General features: G+C 43.8%; 1 protein-coding gene across 3 annotated transcripts in view; it reads right to left on the bottom strand.

Annotated features, from left to right (window-relative positions):
* Nucleotides 1–2,514: 2,514 nt before the first annotated feature.
* The window catches only part of LOC129869530 (phosphatase and actin regulator 1-like), a 44,662-nt gene continuing 33,805 nt past the window's right edge, over nucleotides 2,515–13,371 (bottom strand). For 2 of the 3 annotated variants that reach the window (XM_055944008.1, XM_055944007.1), the window contains exons 3-13: nucleotides 11,973–12,053; nucleotides 11,623–11,748; nucleotides 11,160–11,363; nucleotides 10,312–10,585; nucleotides 7,012–7,154; nucleotides 6,114–6,270; nucleotides 5,318–5,373; nucleotides 5,141–5,202; nucleotides 4,718–4,858; nucleotides 4,340–4,416; nucleotides 2,515–4,228 (exon numbers count right to left, since the gene is read on the bottom strand). In XM_055944008.1, coding sequence (XP_055799983.1) covers nucleotides 4,213–4,228; nucleotides 4,340–4,416; nucleotides 4,718–4,858; nucleotides 5,141–5,202; nucleotides 5,318–5,373; nucleotides 6,114–6,270; nucleotides 7,012–7,154; nucleotides 10,312–10,585; nucleotides 11,160–11,363; nucleotides 11,623–11,748; nucleotides 11,973–12,053 — 1,337 coding nt within the window. In that variant the 3' untranslated portion in view covers nucleotides 2,515–4,212. Of the gene's footprint in view, nucleotides 4,229–4,339; nucleotides 4,436–4,717; nucleotides 4,859–5,140; nucleotides 5,203–5,317; nucleotides 5,374–6,113; nucleotides 6,271–7,011; nucleotides 7,155–10,311; nucleotides 10,586–11,159; nucleotides 11,364–11,622; nucleotides 11,749–11,972; nucleotides 12,054–13,371 lie in introns of all 3 variants that reach the window. The other variant, XR_008761963.1, reaches the window with a different exon arrangement.

Raw genomic sequence — 13,371 nt, 5'->3', positions numbered from 1 at the left:
CTTTCATGGTTTATATTTATATTCATTTAGGTTTGATTAAGATTCAACGTTTACCTCAACTTGGGTGACCTTGAAGGACGGGAAAGGTTCGGGAAGGGTTCGGGTTAAACGCGTTTGAGCCCGGCCCGACGTTTGACTCCGCCCACATTGAGCCCGGCCCCGGACTACACACTGCAGTCGGGATTCTCACCTGGCTGGCATGAACATTAATCACGGGAAACGTGTCCTCGTTTACTATTTAAGTGCATAGATGACATGTATTTTCCCCGCTGCCCCTGTTTCGAGACAGGTGCATGATAATGGTCCATTCTAAATCAAAACAAATTTCACACATATGTTATTTAGTGTATGTAAAGACAAGATTAAATCAAGAATAGTGTGATGGGTGACAATATTAGCCTATCACTTGTGAATGGTATACTGTATTATCACTTGTGAATGATGCCCAGCTTAAGGCAAGAAACAGCGCATTCTTTTTTTGGCTACTTTTTCAAGTGCATAGACGCACACCTCATGTAGCCTAGCCCATAGGCCTAAAGTTTGTATCACAACTAAAGTGGCCAAAATAACTTCTTAAATTGAAGCACATTAATCCACATTACAAGGGATGTTTTGCCTAACTGGCATACATGCATACATACATACATACATACATACGTGAGTTTCAAGTTTGGGGAAGAACGTTTTCACCATAAAAAAGCATCTTTATAATAAAAGCATTACATGCATAATCACATTTGTGTTCACTTTTGAGAATGGTGTTTTCCTGCTAATGGAACATTTGTGCTTATAGCCTACTGCCGTGTGCGCATTGCTGCGCTTATAATGTGAAGAAATAGCCTAATAGTTTATCAACATTTTTAAGCTAAACGTTCTCATCTTTTGCGTCAGGCTCATTGCTTAAAACAGGATTTTTTTATGCTAGTGGTTGTATTAATTTGGGATCTATCTTATACCAAACCTGTTCCAGACTATGTTGGGAAAATTTATTTCTCTCACAGAATAAAATGGGTCAACTTTTGGAAAAATGGGGGAAAGTACATTGACATAGGCTAGTGCTTTTGCTGTTTGTTAGGCCTGCTCATCTTACTGGCTGACAAAAAGTAAATGTGGACAGTTCTTCGAATATCTTCAATATGTGCCTCGGAATTGGATAAGGACACACGCAGTTGCGTCCCCGATGTGTCTGTCTTCACTTGTAGCCTGTGAGAAAGATTTGATCAACGACTACCTGTTTCTTTGTTAACAGCTCAACACAGAATAACCGGATGTTTCTTTGTTAACAGCTCAACACAGAATAACCGGATGTTTCTTTGTTAACAGCTCAACACAGAATAACCGGATGTTTCTTTGTTAACAGCTCAACACAGAATAACCGGATGTTTCTTTGTTAACAGCTCAACACAGAATAACCGGATGTTTCTTTGTTAACAGCTCAACACAGAATAACCGGATGTTTCTTTGTTAACCGCTCAACACAGAATAACCGGACTTGCGCACTCCCTCAAATTGTTTGGAAAAAATATCCTTTCTGTTTTTTTCATTTATGTTCAATTGTATTCTTCATACTATAAAATAGTGGCACAGAATTTTAAGCAAATCTTGTCTTCTAAATGAACTAGTATTGCTCATAGCCTTATGGCATAGTTAGATCAGGGCCAAACAGAAGGACAACTCATAATATGGTGTTCGGTTCCTCTGAATAGACTACATTTTCTTCATATCATGTTTCTTTAGACCTGTCTAAGACCATACCCCTGCCAACCAAAATGATTTACCTCATTTCTCTACCAATCACATTGATTTGTTTTGTTTTCTCCTTCCTCTAGCAGGTGCCACAAGAGAACACAGATGCCATATTGACTAAAGCCATTGACCTGTGGCACCCCCATGCACTCTATATAGAATCACAGATCTCCAGATCCCCAGCCAGACACTCTTGAAGGGGGTCAATGACATTGGGATACGCTTGTACTCTCTCTCCCCTCAACTGGAGAATTCTGCCACTAACAAACATCCAATGAGTTGACTCAATGGATATAATGTCTGTACTAAGGACCGGTCCAAGGTAAAAAAATTATATATATGGTTGGGGAAACTGGTTCCAGACCTGTGCTTAGGGAGGCTTACTGAGCAGACTGATTTTGGATCACAGAAGCAGTCCACTCTGTTTTTAATAGCCTGGTCCCAGATCCATTTGTGTTGTCTTGCCAACTCCTCCAACTTACTCGGTTCAGTCTACTCCAAATGAAGCCCCTTTCCTTGAACATGTCCTGATGGAAGGAAGTTAGAGGTGGCGTCGCTTGGCATGTGAATGTCTAGCAGAAGAGCATAGTTAAATCATGTATGTCAATAAACATACATTTAATGACAGAGAATGTTGAGTGCATTAAAACCACTCAAATATACTGTTCTACTTCTATTATGAAACACTGTGGTTTCATTTAAAGGTGAGTTAAGTTCTCACTGTTGGTGATGCTACATATGTATGGCATAGAGACGGTTGAGGAAAAGCAGTTTTGAATGTTTTTTATTAAGTTTCCTTTAGATAAGAAACTGCATACATGATAGAAGACGAACAATAAGTTAACAATCATCACATGCAGTTTCCCTCTGTACAAAAAAGAAAAACATTTGTTTATTTTGTATTATGTACACGTCTTATACAGTAATTCCCAAAGAATGTCCTCTTTCTTTTCTTAGTATGGAGAGGCACAGGGAGACGGTCCTGGGTCGTGTTTAGTAAGCACTCCGTTGTAAAACATTTTCCATGTTTTGTACCTTATGAACATGTCCCTGTATACACACGCATACCAAGATACACCACAAGTCAAAGGGTTCTCCGGCTAAACGATCAAGACCATCACCTGCATGTGTTTAGTATAAAATAACAATTTTGAAATGTCTCTGTGTATGAGCTAAAGGTTGTAGTGTACTTTCATTTACAGCCAAAGAGTTGTCTAATGTCGGTTCTCCACTATGAGGCTAAACAAGGCGGAACCATACAATTCCTGTTTTCAGAAATCTAAATTCCATTCCCTTCATAACTATTGACCGTTAACTTGCCAGTCTATGGAGCACTCTGCTGAAACATTGTATAGGCAACATACTTTATCAAATGTCATTCAAAGTACATTTGACTGTTTTCATCCCTGTAAACAATGACAGGTATAGTGACACTATACAGAGGGTTGCAGAACTCAACAATAATAATGGTGATCTGGGTTGCATTCAAGATCACAACTCATAACAGCGTTTCAAAGTGTATTTGGTATTGAGCAGGCAGCTCTCTGAAATGTTCCCAGTAATTGTTCTCTTGAATGCAGCCCCGGAGGAAAGAAAAGTTCAATTATTGCTAGGTTCATATTTCTATACTGTTTCAACATGGACAGGATGTGTTGTATTTCAACATTTAATGGGTATATATTCTGATCATATTCTCATACTACAGCTTCCAGAGTAGCACATGGTGTATACGGCATTGTAAGTAGTACTGCAACACACTTATTACAGAATCCTATTCTGCAGTCCTATCTGATTGAAAGGGCTTGGTCTCTCTGTTTTGGAAACAGGAGCCCTTGGAGGAGAATAATTTCTCCCAATCAGTTGTTGGTCTCTGTATTTTTTATTTTTTTAGATACCCTGCCAAACTCAATCTCCCACAATCCCAAAGTCCCATTGGCACAGATATAGGAGCAGAGTTCCATAACTCCTCCATAGAGTACTGTCAAAAACCAAAGTGCAATTAACCACATTAACCATCTTCATTATTAACAATTATAATAAGGCTATTAAAAAAAAAACAATACTTTAGTCCATATAATCTCCGCTGACAGAGAAGCCAGTCAGTCTAGTGCCTTCTGTCAGTCTCCATGTGTATGACAGTCCCTCTCCGCAACCCGCCCACACTGTGACCACTGGACCAAAATACTGTTGTAGTTGGTCCAGTCTGCCCTTTACATTCATTGGTAGCCATTTTGGGTCAACACTGGAGCCTGTAGAAGTGTCAGTCGCCCAGTTCTGTACACACCCCGCCAGGTTCAGATTAAGTTTACGGTCAGGTTCAGATCACATTCTACTCTGGTTCTAGTGTGGTTCTGGTCCAGTTCTGGTCTGGTTGCATTTTGGTCTGGAAGGGGAGGGGTGTGGTACAGAGGCAGCAGTTTTGAGGTCCAGCACTTGAGGTTCTTGAAAAAGATGGCATAAGAAGAACTATGGTCGATGAAACCTCCAGGACAGAGAGGGAGAGAGATAATTAGTTACTGTATACACTGCTTGAAGTATGGGCAAGTGTATCTGTGTTGTGTTGCAGAGTGTAGTATGGCTGTGACATACATACCTGGTTAGATGCCGACTACCCTCATGCACTTCCATCTCTGTGCTTTTAAATTCATTGAGTTCTTTACGTATAGCAGCCTACAAGGGACAAACAGAACTGGAGATCAGTCAGAAAAAAAACAGTATACGCATGACAAGAGTTGCAAAATTCCAGGAACTTTCAATAAATTCCCTGGTTTCCCAGCAATCCTGGTTGGAGATTTTCTTATTCCCTTCTTATTCTGGGAATCGTCCAACCGGGATTTCAGGAAAACCAGGGAATTTATTGAAAGTTCCTGTAATTTTTCAACTCTTGTCATGCGTATACTGTTTTTTTTCTGACTTGTGTGTGATTGTATATGTGTGTGTGGTGTGCGCAACTGCATGTGAGTGTTATTACCTTATCTGCAGCTGTGAGTCTTGTCCACGGTTTGTCTGCCCTCCTGTCGTAGTCCTGGGCGTCGGCTACCTCTACATAGTCACTGAAGCGGGTCAGGATCTTAGCTTCCCTCAGCTCCTCCACTGTAGGCCTCTGACTCAACTGGGGACAGGAGAAAAGGGTTGTCAGAGTATGTGTGTGGTGGCTGAGGGTCTCGGGGGCAGTAGATATGGATTATTGTGTTGTTCTCAACCGTAAAACAATAAAGATGGCCTCTCAGGCAATCATCCAAACCGTTAGAGAAATACACACACACCACTTATGTTACACAACAGAGGATGAGAACTTGATGTCATAACAGGTAATGCTTTTATATTTCTAATCTGCCATCTAATGAAAAGTGATACCCTATTCCCCCCTCACCCTCCTCCTCCCCCCTCTCACCTTTCTAGACAGGCGTTTCTTGAGCTCTCTCATCTCATCTAGCTCCTCCAGTTCATTGCGCGCTGAGAGAGGGAGAGACAGGTTTGAATAGAATAAAACAAAATAGAAAAGTCACTATTGTCCATTTCGTGAGAAACTGGAAATGTGTATTCTGCCTATCTAGTCTGTTCTACTTACGTTTGAGTATGTTTCTCTGTTCCAGCTCCTCTGTAGTTGGCCGTTGACTCAACCTCCTGAGAAAATTAAACTAAAGTCAGTCAGGACCGTTTCCTGAAGTCTTTTATTGTTTTATTTTCTGATGTCAGACCAGTCTCCTCTGTGAGCCATGACTCCCTCAGATGTATTTACCACCTCAACAGTCTGACAGGGATTCACACAGCAACAAGAGGGAGGGAGGGAGGGAGGGAGGGAGAAGAAAAATTGAGAGAGGGGAGGAATGAAAGGGGAAGCAGAGAGATGGAGAGGTAGGTAGAGAATTAGATGGAGGGAAGGAAGCGAGGGAGGAGGCAAGAAGCAGTGAGTGTAACAAATGAAAGTGAGGCGAAAGAAAGGAAGGAAACTGAATTCTTTATTCCTGTATTGCCAGATTTATGTTCTGTACTCTGTGAAGGTAAAATCCCACTTGAAGCTGTCCGCCCTCTCACTGGCATATTCAAGATAATATGACAGGCTCTCTTTTACTCTCCTTCGTCTATCTCCCACGCTCCTCATCGGTTTCCTTCCATCCCCCATCCCGCTCCCTTTTCTCACTTCCTTGCATCTCATCTCTGTCTCGCCTCTCCCCCAGGTCACTTCTCAACCAGGCCAGAGCAGGGTGTACAGGTGCTGACATAGGGGAGCTGTGTGTGTGTGTGCGGAAGCACCATGATAGCTATATACAATCTTTTAAAAAGCAGCTGTGTGTGTTTGTATATAGGAACTGAGTGCCCTCCTAGCCATTGCTATAGGGAGGGTGTATGTGTGTGCGTCTCACCGTGTGAGCTTGGTGCCTATCTGCTGCCTGAACTCCAGTCTCTCCTGGTCTGACTGTCTGGGCAGGATGTTCTTCTCCTCTAGCTCTCTCACAGACGGACGGTTACTGATCTTAATGGCCAAGGAGTCCTTCCTCAATACCTTCAGAGCCAGGGTACCTACACACACACACACACATTATTGTCCATTAAATGTTTATAAAATTGAATAACTAACACCACCAGTAGCTAACTCATGCACTAGCAATTAAATTGTCACAACTTTTATCCTCTCCAGTGAGTGCTACAGGATGGGAGTGTGTTTACTGATTCCAACCCACTCCTCTGTTTACATAACCAGATTACAGAGAGGTGTGTGTGTGTATAAATGCTTCAGATTTTTTATTTATCCTTTATTTACCTAGGTAAGTCAGTTAAGAACAAATCATTATTTACAATGACAGCCTAACCCGGACGATGCTGGGCCAGTTGTGCGCCGCCCTATGGAACTCCCAATCACGGCCGGTTGTTATACAGCCTGGAATTGAACCAGTGTCTGTAGTGACGGCTCTAGCACAGATGCAGTGCCTTAGAGATCGCTGCGCCACTCGGGAGCTTGAAATGGGCCTCAAATCAATAATTCACTGCTGAAGGGAACTACTGGAACAGGGTATCTGAGGACTAGCCATCGTGTGTGTGTGTTTCATGACACACACCACTGTCACCTCGGTGCTTTGATTGGTCACAATCAGGGAGGCGAACCAATGGGATTCACAGCTCATGAAATGGAGAGGTCCAATGAAAGGAGAGCTCTGAAACTACATATCCCAGTAGCCATTGAGGCTGTTACCAGGAGGAATGGCCACTAAGCAGAGACCAAACAGCCACTACGGCCCCAACCGTAGTAAACAAAACACTTACTTGAAAACAGTGTTTCATCGTCATCTTCATCCTCCTCGTCCCTGTACGACCCAGGTATGTCTTGGTAGTCTTCTTCGTTGCAGAGGTTCTCTTTGTTGTTATCACATGCCATCATCACCGTGGGAACCACATGGTGCAGGGAGCTGAGGTCAGTGAGAAAGCTCAAACGTTAGCGAGAGATAGTGGGCTTGTGTGTGTGTTTGTCCATCCATCCGCGTGTGTGTGGTGTTAGAAATACGGGAGTAGTAAGGTAACGTCCACCATAAGTTGATATGAAAGGAGCTATGGAGTCTGTGATTAACGTAAAACAGCCAAGCGTAAACGGCACCTCAAATCAACTGACAAAACAGGACTGAAACACTATAAAAACGGCCTGACTCAACCAAAAGGGAGACAAACTGCAGACCAATCAGAAACTAGCCTCGAAGCAGCATTCCTGATTGGGTCAGGGAAACAGCACAGGAGCAGATAGGAATACAAATCAGCAATCTCGTAACTGGAGAATAATTATCCCTGTTGCTTATACAAACTCTGTTTGAGTGTGCCTATATGCCAACAAGGTTTACTAACATCACATTTAGACAAATTCAGGCAGCAACCAAGTCAAAGAAATAAAGACTTTAAAAAGACTAGGATACCTATTACCATTTTGTGCTTGAGACCAAACCGAAAAATGAAAGGAGAGGAAAGGAAGGAGGGAAAAAAATGGTATCCCGGGAGCACATCTGACTGAAAGGAAATCAACCCCCTGACGGCTCACCAATCAGAGTGATGGACCATGGGGGGGGGAATCTGGCACATCAGTTATACCCTGACTACATCGCTCGCGTCGCTTGCGCAAGCGGTGCAAAATAAATTTAGAAATCTATATTATTCAATTATTGCACACACACTGCTCGTGCGTGCCAACGAGCGTCTGCGTTGCCAAGGACTAAAATTAGTTGGTTCTATTTGTGACACAGATTGCGCTGCAAGTCCTGCCTCTCCCATCTCCTCATTGGTTTATAGAAGCAGGTACCCACGTGCCATCTCCTCATTGGTTATACCCATGTGGGTGACTGAAAGACGAACGAGGTAGGTGGTGGTAATGCACCTAATTTATGAAAGTTGCCAATCGCAATATAAAGTCCAGAGCAGAAAAGGCCTGGGAGGAGGAGAGATGACTAGAAACGATTCGGTTGACCGTTTTGTGTGTGGATTAATTGGTGGAGTAGAGAACCTTGTGCATTTCAGGTAAAATAACAACTCAATGTTTATATCCCAGGACAAATTAGCTAGCAACAGCAAGCTAGCTAAATAGGACAAATTAGCTAGCAAGTGCAAGCTAATTGACAAATGTTTAATGCAATTGGTTCAGTTTGTTTTGATATTTTAACCTGCTTGTCGTGATCGCGTTTGGTGTGGGGGGACAAAGTACATTTATGCAGGATGGCGCACGTGCGCAGCCGGTTTATGTTCCGTGTCACACCCTGATATGTTTCACCTGTCCTTTGATTGCCTCCACCCCCTCCAGGTGTCACTGATTTTCCCCAGTGTATTTATCCCTGTGTTTCCTGTCTCTCTGTGCCAGTTCGTCTTGTATGTTTTTCCAAGTCAACCAGTGTTTTTCCTGTTCTCCTGCTTTTTGCTATTCTCCTTTTTCTAGTCCTCCCGGTTTTGACCCTTGCCTGTTTCTGGACTCTGTACCCACCTGCCTGACCATTCTGCCTGCCTTGACCACGAGCCTTTCTGCCACTCTGTACCTCCTGGACTCTGATCTGGTTTTGACCTTTTGCCTGTCCATGACCATTCTCTTGCCTACCCCTTTTGGATTATTAAACATTGTAAGACTCCAACCATCTGCCTCCTGTGTCGGCATCTGGGTCTCGCCTTGTCATGATACACTGAGTGTTTGGGTCAATCACACGGCGTTTTCTTCTTGTGTGATGAATCTGTAGACTGATGGAGATGGTGTGTGTTTCTGGTGGTGCTCTAAACTGGTTAGACACCAGCCCATGATACACATACACCCAGAGAGGTAAAGCCAAGGTAAGGCTCTGGGAACTAGTGCAGCTCTTTATCCAAAGCTGAAGTGAACAACAGCCAGAGGAGGTTTAGATGAAATGGTCTCTGTACTGAGATGTGTTTGACTGACCAGATGTTTCAAATGCTGCCTAGAGTATTGTGGTATTGGATTCCTAAATGACTAATTGATTGTGAGTGGATGGATGCCAATAGTAACCAATCACAGAAACCTTTTAACATTTACAATTGAGTTATTTAGCAGACACTTTTATCCAGAGCGACTTACAGGAGCAATTAGGGCGAAGTGCCTTGCTCAAGGGCACATTGAAATTTTTCACCTAGTCCGCCTGGGGATTCGAACCGGCAACCTTTCGGTTACTGACCCATTCTATTACCTATGATAAGACTTCAGAGAGCTGACCTTTTGTCCATCTTTCACTGACATAGAGAAAGGCTCTTATTTCTACTCTGACACACAGGCAAAGAGAGACCGAGACCTCCACGAAGCCCTCCCAACCGCAAACTGTCCTCTCTAACGCCAGACTCTTGTCTGCTAACAGTGCTCCTCTCTCCCATTGACCGGGCATCAATCTTTATTCCCAATTTAACCCCACTAATTAGAACACGTTTTGTCAAATGACTAACAAGCTACTTAACGACTCGATCCAACTACCCACAATCCATCACACCGCTGTAGAGTAGGCACAGGCCAGGGCCAATGGGAGTGGAGTACAGGGCAGGCTGGATAGTGTACAAAATATTGAGTCACATCCTCTTGCCTTCAATTTTTCAGTACATGGTGTCGAAAGCGTTCCACAGGGATGCTGGCCCATGTTGACTCCAATGCTTTCCATAGTTATGTCAAATTGGATGGATGTCGTTTGGGTGGTGGACCTTTCTTGATACACATAACTGTTAAGAGTGAAAAAACACAGCAGTGTTGCAGTTCTTGACCTAAACCGGTGTGCCTGGCACCTACTACTATACCCCTGGCACCTACCACCATACACCGTTCAAAGGCATTTAAATCGTTTGTCTTGCCTATTCACCCTCTGAATGGCACACACTCACAATCCATGCCTCAATTGTCTCAAGATTTAAAGTCTTCTTTAACCTGTCTCCCCTCTTCATTTGAAGTGTATTTAACATCAATAAGGGGTCATAGCTTTCACCTGGTCAGTCTGTCATGAAAAGAGCAGGTGTTCCTACTGTTTTGTACACTCAGTTATGAACCACTTCATCAACATTATTTTTCATGCACACACATGGAGGAAAGGACACACATTAAGTCCTCACCTCTCGTATCGCTTCATGGTAAGGGCCAGGGTCTTGTTGAGTTCCTCGATGATGCGGCTGGGGGGGTGTAGGGGCACAGGAAGGGTCCTGTAGTGTAGGGAGTGGCCCCCAAGGGACCCCACATGGTGAGAGGGAGGGGGGCACTTCTGGAAGGTGAGGGCCGAGGGCTCCATGCTTACCCCCGCTCCCACAGGCACACAGATCATCAGCTTCTTAGGAGGTAGAGGAGGAGACAGCTTCATGGACATACAGGGCAGCTTCACTGGCATACCCTCTACAGAGGGAGGGAGAGAGAGACTTCACTATGGTGAAACAATCAAAAAATACACTTCAGAAAAAAGGAACAGCATGTCAGAAAACATCAATGCAATTGAAGTATTCATAGAATCAAATCCTTTCAGGGAAAATTGGAACACACTAAACAAACATGAAGAGCTACCTATCTAAAATGGAGATGAAGTGGTTTTCGGCCATTTAACAAAGAAACAAAAACATATACGTGATTATTTACAAAATGTAGCACCTGTTATTAAAGACTACCACAACACACTGAATTCTCCAATTACATTGGATGAGCTACAGGACAAAATACAAACCCTCCAACCAAAAAAGGACTGGTGTTGATGGTATACTAAACAAAATTATAAAATATACAGACCACAAATTCTAATTGGCTATTCATAAACTCTTCAACATTATCTTCAGCTCTGGCATCTTCCCCAATATTTGGAGAGAGAAATAGATACAGAGATCAGAGTCAGATATACCCACACAAGCGGCAAGCTGGTGGTCAGAGAAAATAGAAAGCAAAGTAAAAGCAAATCACACAGAGGAGTACAGGGCTCTACCTGTGATGTGGTTGGGCAGTCTGTTGAAGGGTTTGGGGGGTAGCGCTGGGGGTTGTCTGGGTTGTTTTATGATGTGATGAGATGACTCTGCCCCGCCGCCGTCGCCCGGGTACACCATGACCTTAGTGGGTGGAGCCTGGCTGGGATTCTGGGTGTGGTCTTGTGGAGACGTCCCCTCTCCAGACAACTGGAACTCTACTGTACCTGGGGACAGAATAAATCAAGTGTCATGTTACAAAAGGGTGAGAGGAGATTAACTAATGAGCGAGTTTGTTGGGACAGGGTCTGAGATGAGAGAATTGACCAATCAGATGTTATTACAAAAAGGTGAATGGGAATGAAACAATGGGTGAGCATGTTGGGAGGTGTGAGAACAAAATTGATCAATCAGATATCATGTTAAAGCACAGTGCGTGATAATGAACCAATGGGTGAGTGTGTTGATAGAAGGCCCGAGATGCACCTATGGCTGACCCTGCTCCATCCATCAGCTCAGCTCCATCACAATGTGATGGATCAGACCCTCCTAACGCTGGAGAGCTCCCGTTCTCCATATTGACCTCCTCTCCACTCGTTACTACCGTTCTGTCTGCAGAGAGAGAGAAGAGGGGGAAGAGAGAGATGGAAACAGAGATAACATGTTCCCAGTACATATCTGACCTGGATTCAATACAGGTGGATACTGTGATGCTGACTGTGTGACTTGATTTTGTCTAAAGCATGTTAGATTACACAACAATAACGTTTTGCCATCAGTCTCTGCTCTCTAACCTCCCTCTGCCGTCTTCTCCTCTATACCCTCTGACCTCTCACCTTTGTCGTAGATGTCCTTCAGCACTCCTCTCTTGATCAGCTCCTCTCTGCTCTGCCGGGTCGACATCTTCCTCTCCAGGACTGATGGGGCAGGATATGATATCGCAACAACATTAGGTGGCATTATATATGACATTACTATATTCACTGTGGTCATAACTGGTCTGCGGAGCAGGCACAGGGTACTGATCTAATAAATGATGTAACACTGGTCACTGCCTGTCTGAATCATAACCCAATTATGGCCATGGTGCAGCGATAACATAAGGTTTGTATGGGGTAAGATAATACACTGCTCAAAAAAATAAAGGGAACACTTAAACAACACAATGTAACTCCAAGTCAATCACTTCTGTGAAATCAAACTGTCCACTTAGGAAGCAACACTGATTGACAATAAATTTCACATGCTGTTGTGCAAATGGCATAGACAACAAGTGGAAATTATAGGCAATTAGCAAGACACCCCCAATAAAGGAGTGGTTCTGCAGGTGGTGACCACGGACCACTTCTCAGTTCCTATGCTTCCTGGCTGATGTTTTGGTCACTTTTGAATGTTGGCGGTGCTTTCACTCTAGTGGTAGCATGAGACGGAGTCTACAACCCACACAAGTGGCTCAGGTAGTGCAGCTCATCCAGGATGGCACATCAATGCGAGCTGTGGCAAGAAGGTTTGCTGTGTCTGTCAGCGTAGTGTCCAGAGCATGGAGGCGCTACCAGGAGACAGGCCAGTACATCAGGAGACGTGGAGGAGGCCGTAGGAGGGCAACAACCCAGCAGCAGGACCGCTACCTCCGCCTTTGAGCAGGAGGAGCACTGCCAGAGCCCTGCAAAATGACCTCCAGCAGGCCACAAATGTGCATTGTCAATCAGTGTTGCTTCCTAAGTGGACAGTTTGATTTCACAGAAGTGTGATTGACTTGGAGTTACATTGTGTTCTTTAAGTGTTCCCTTTATTTTTTTGAGCAGTGTATATATATATATATATACACACACACACACGTCACACTTAGCTAGCTACCCACCTCGTTCCTTTCTGTATGCATGTGCACCATCATGCTTTTGGGATACGTGTATTTTCAGATTCCACAATGATTCTTTAGTTGTGGACACTACATCACCGCACACCCTCTCCCTGTGTTTTATCAGTTTCTTTCTGTAAATATGTAGTGAACTCCATGACAGTAGCTAAAGCAAGGGGCTATAGCAGCACACAAGTAGACTACAAATGCATGCTGGGCCTGGCATGCCCTGAGTTCGTGAAGTGAGCGCTATTGGAGCAGTACTGGAATGAAATTGGAGAGGCTGAGAAGGCCAACGCTCCAACCTTTGGGAAACTCGCGCCGTGCTCCAGTCAAATTGGGCACACTCCGCACCTCGCTCACATACTCTGGTACAG

The sequence above is a fragment of the Salvelinus fontinalis genome, chromosome 14, assembly GCF_029448725.1.
Source record: "Salvelinus fontinalis isolate EN_2023a chromosome 14, ASM2944872v1, whole genome shotgun sequence".
NCBI classification, from domain to species: Eukaryota; Metazoa; Chordata; class Actinopteri; order Salmoniformes; family Salmonidae; genus Salvelinus; species Salvelinus fontinalis.
The sequence above is the reverse complement of the archived record's forward strand: the minus strand, read 5'-3'. Positions and strand labels throughout refer to the sequence as shown.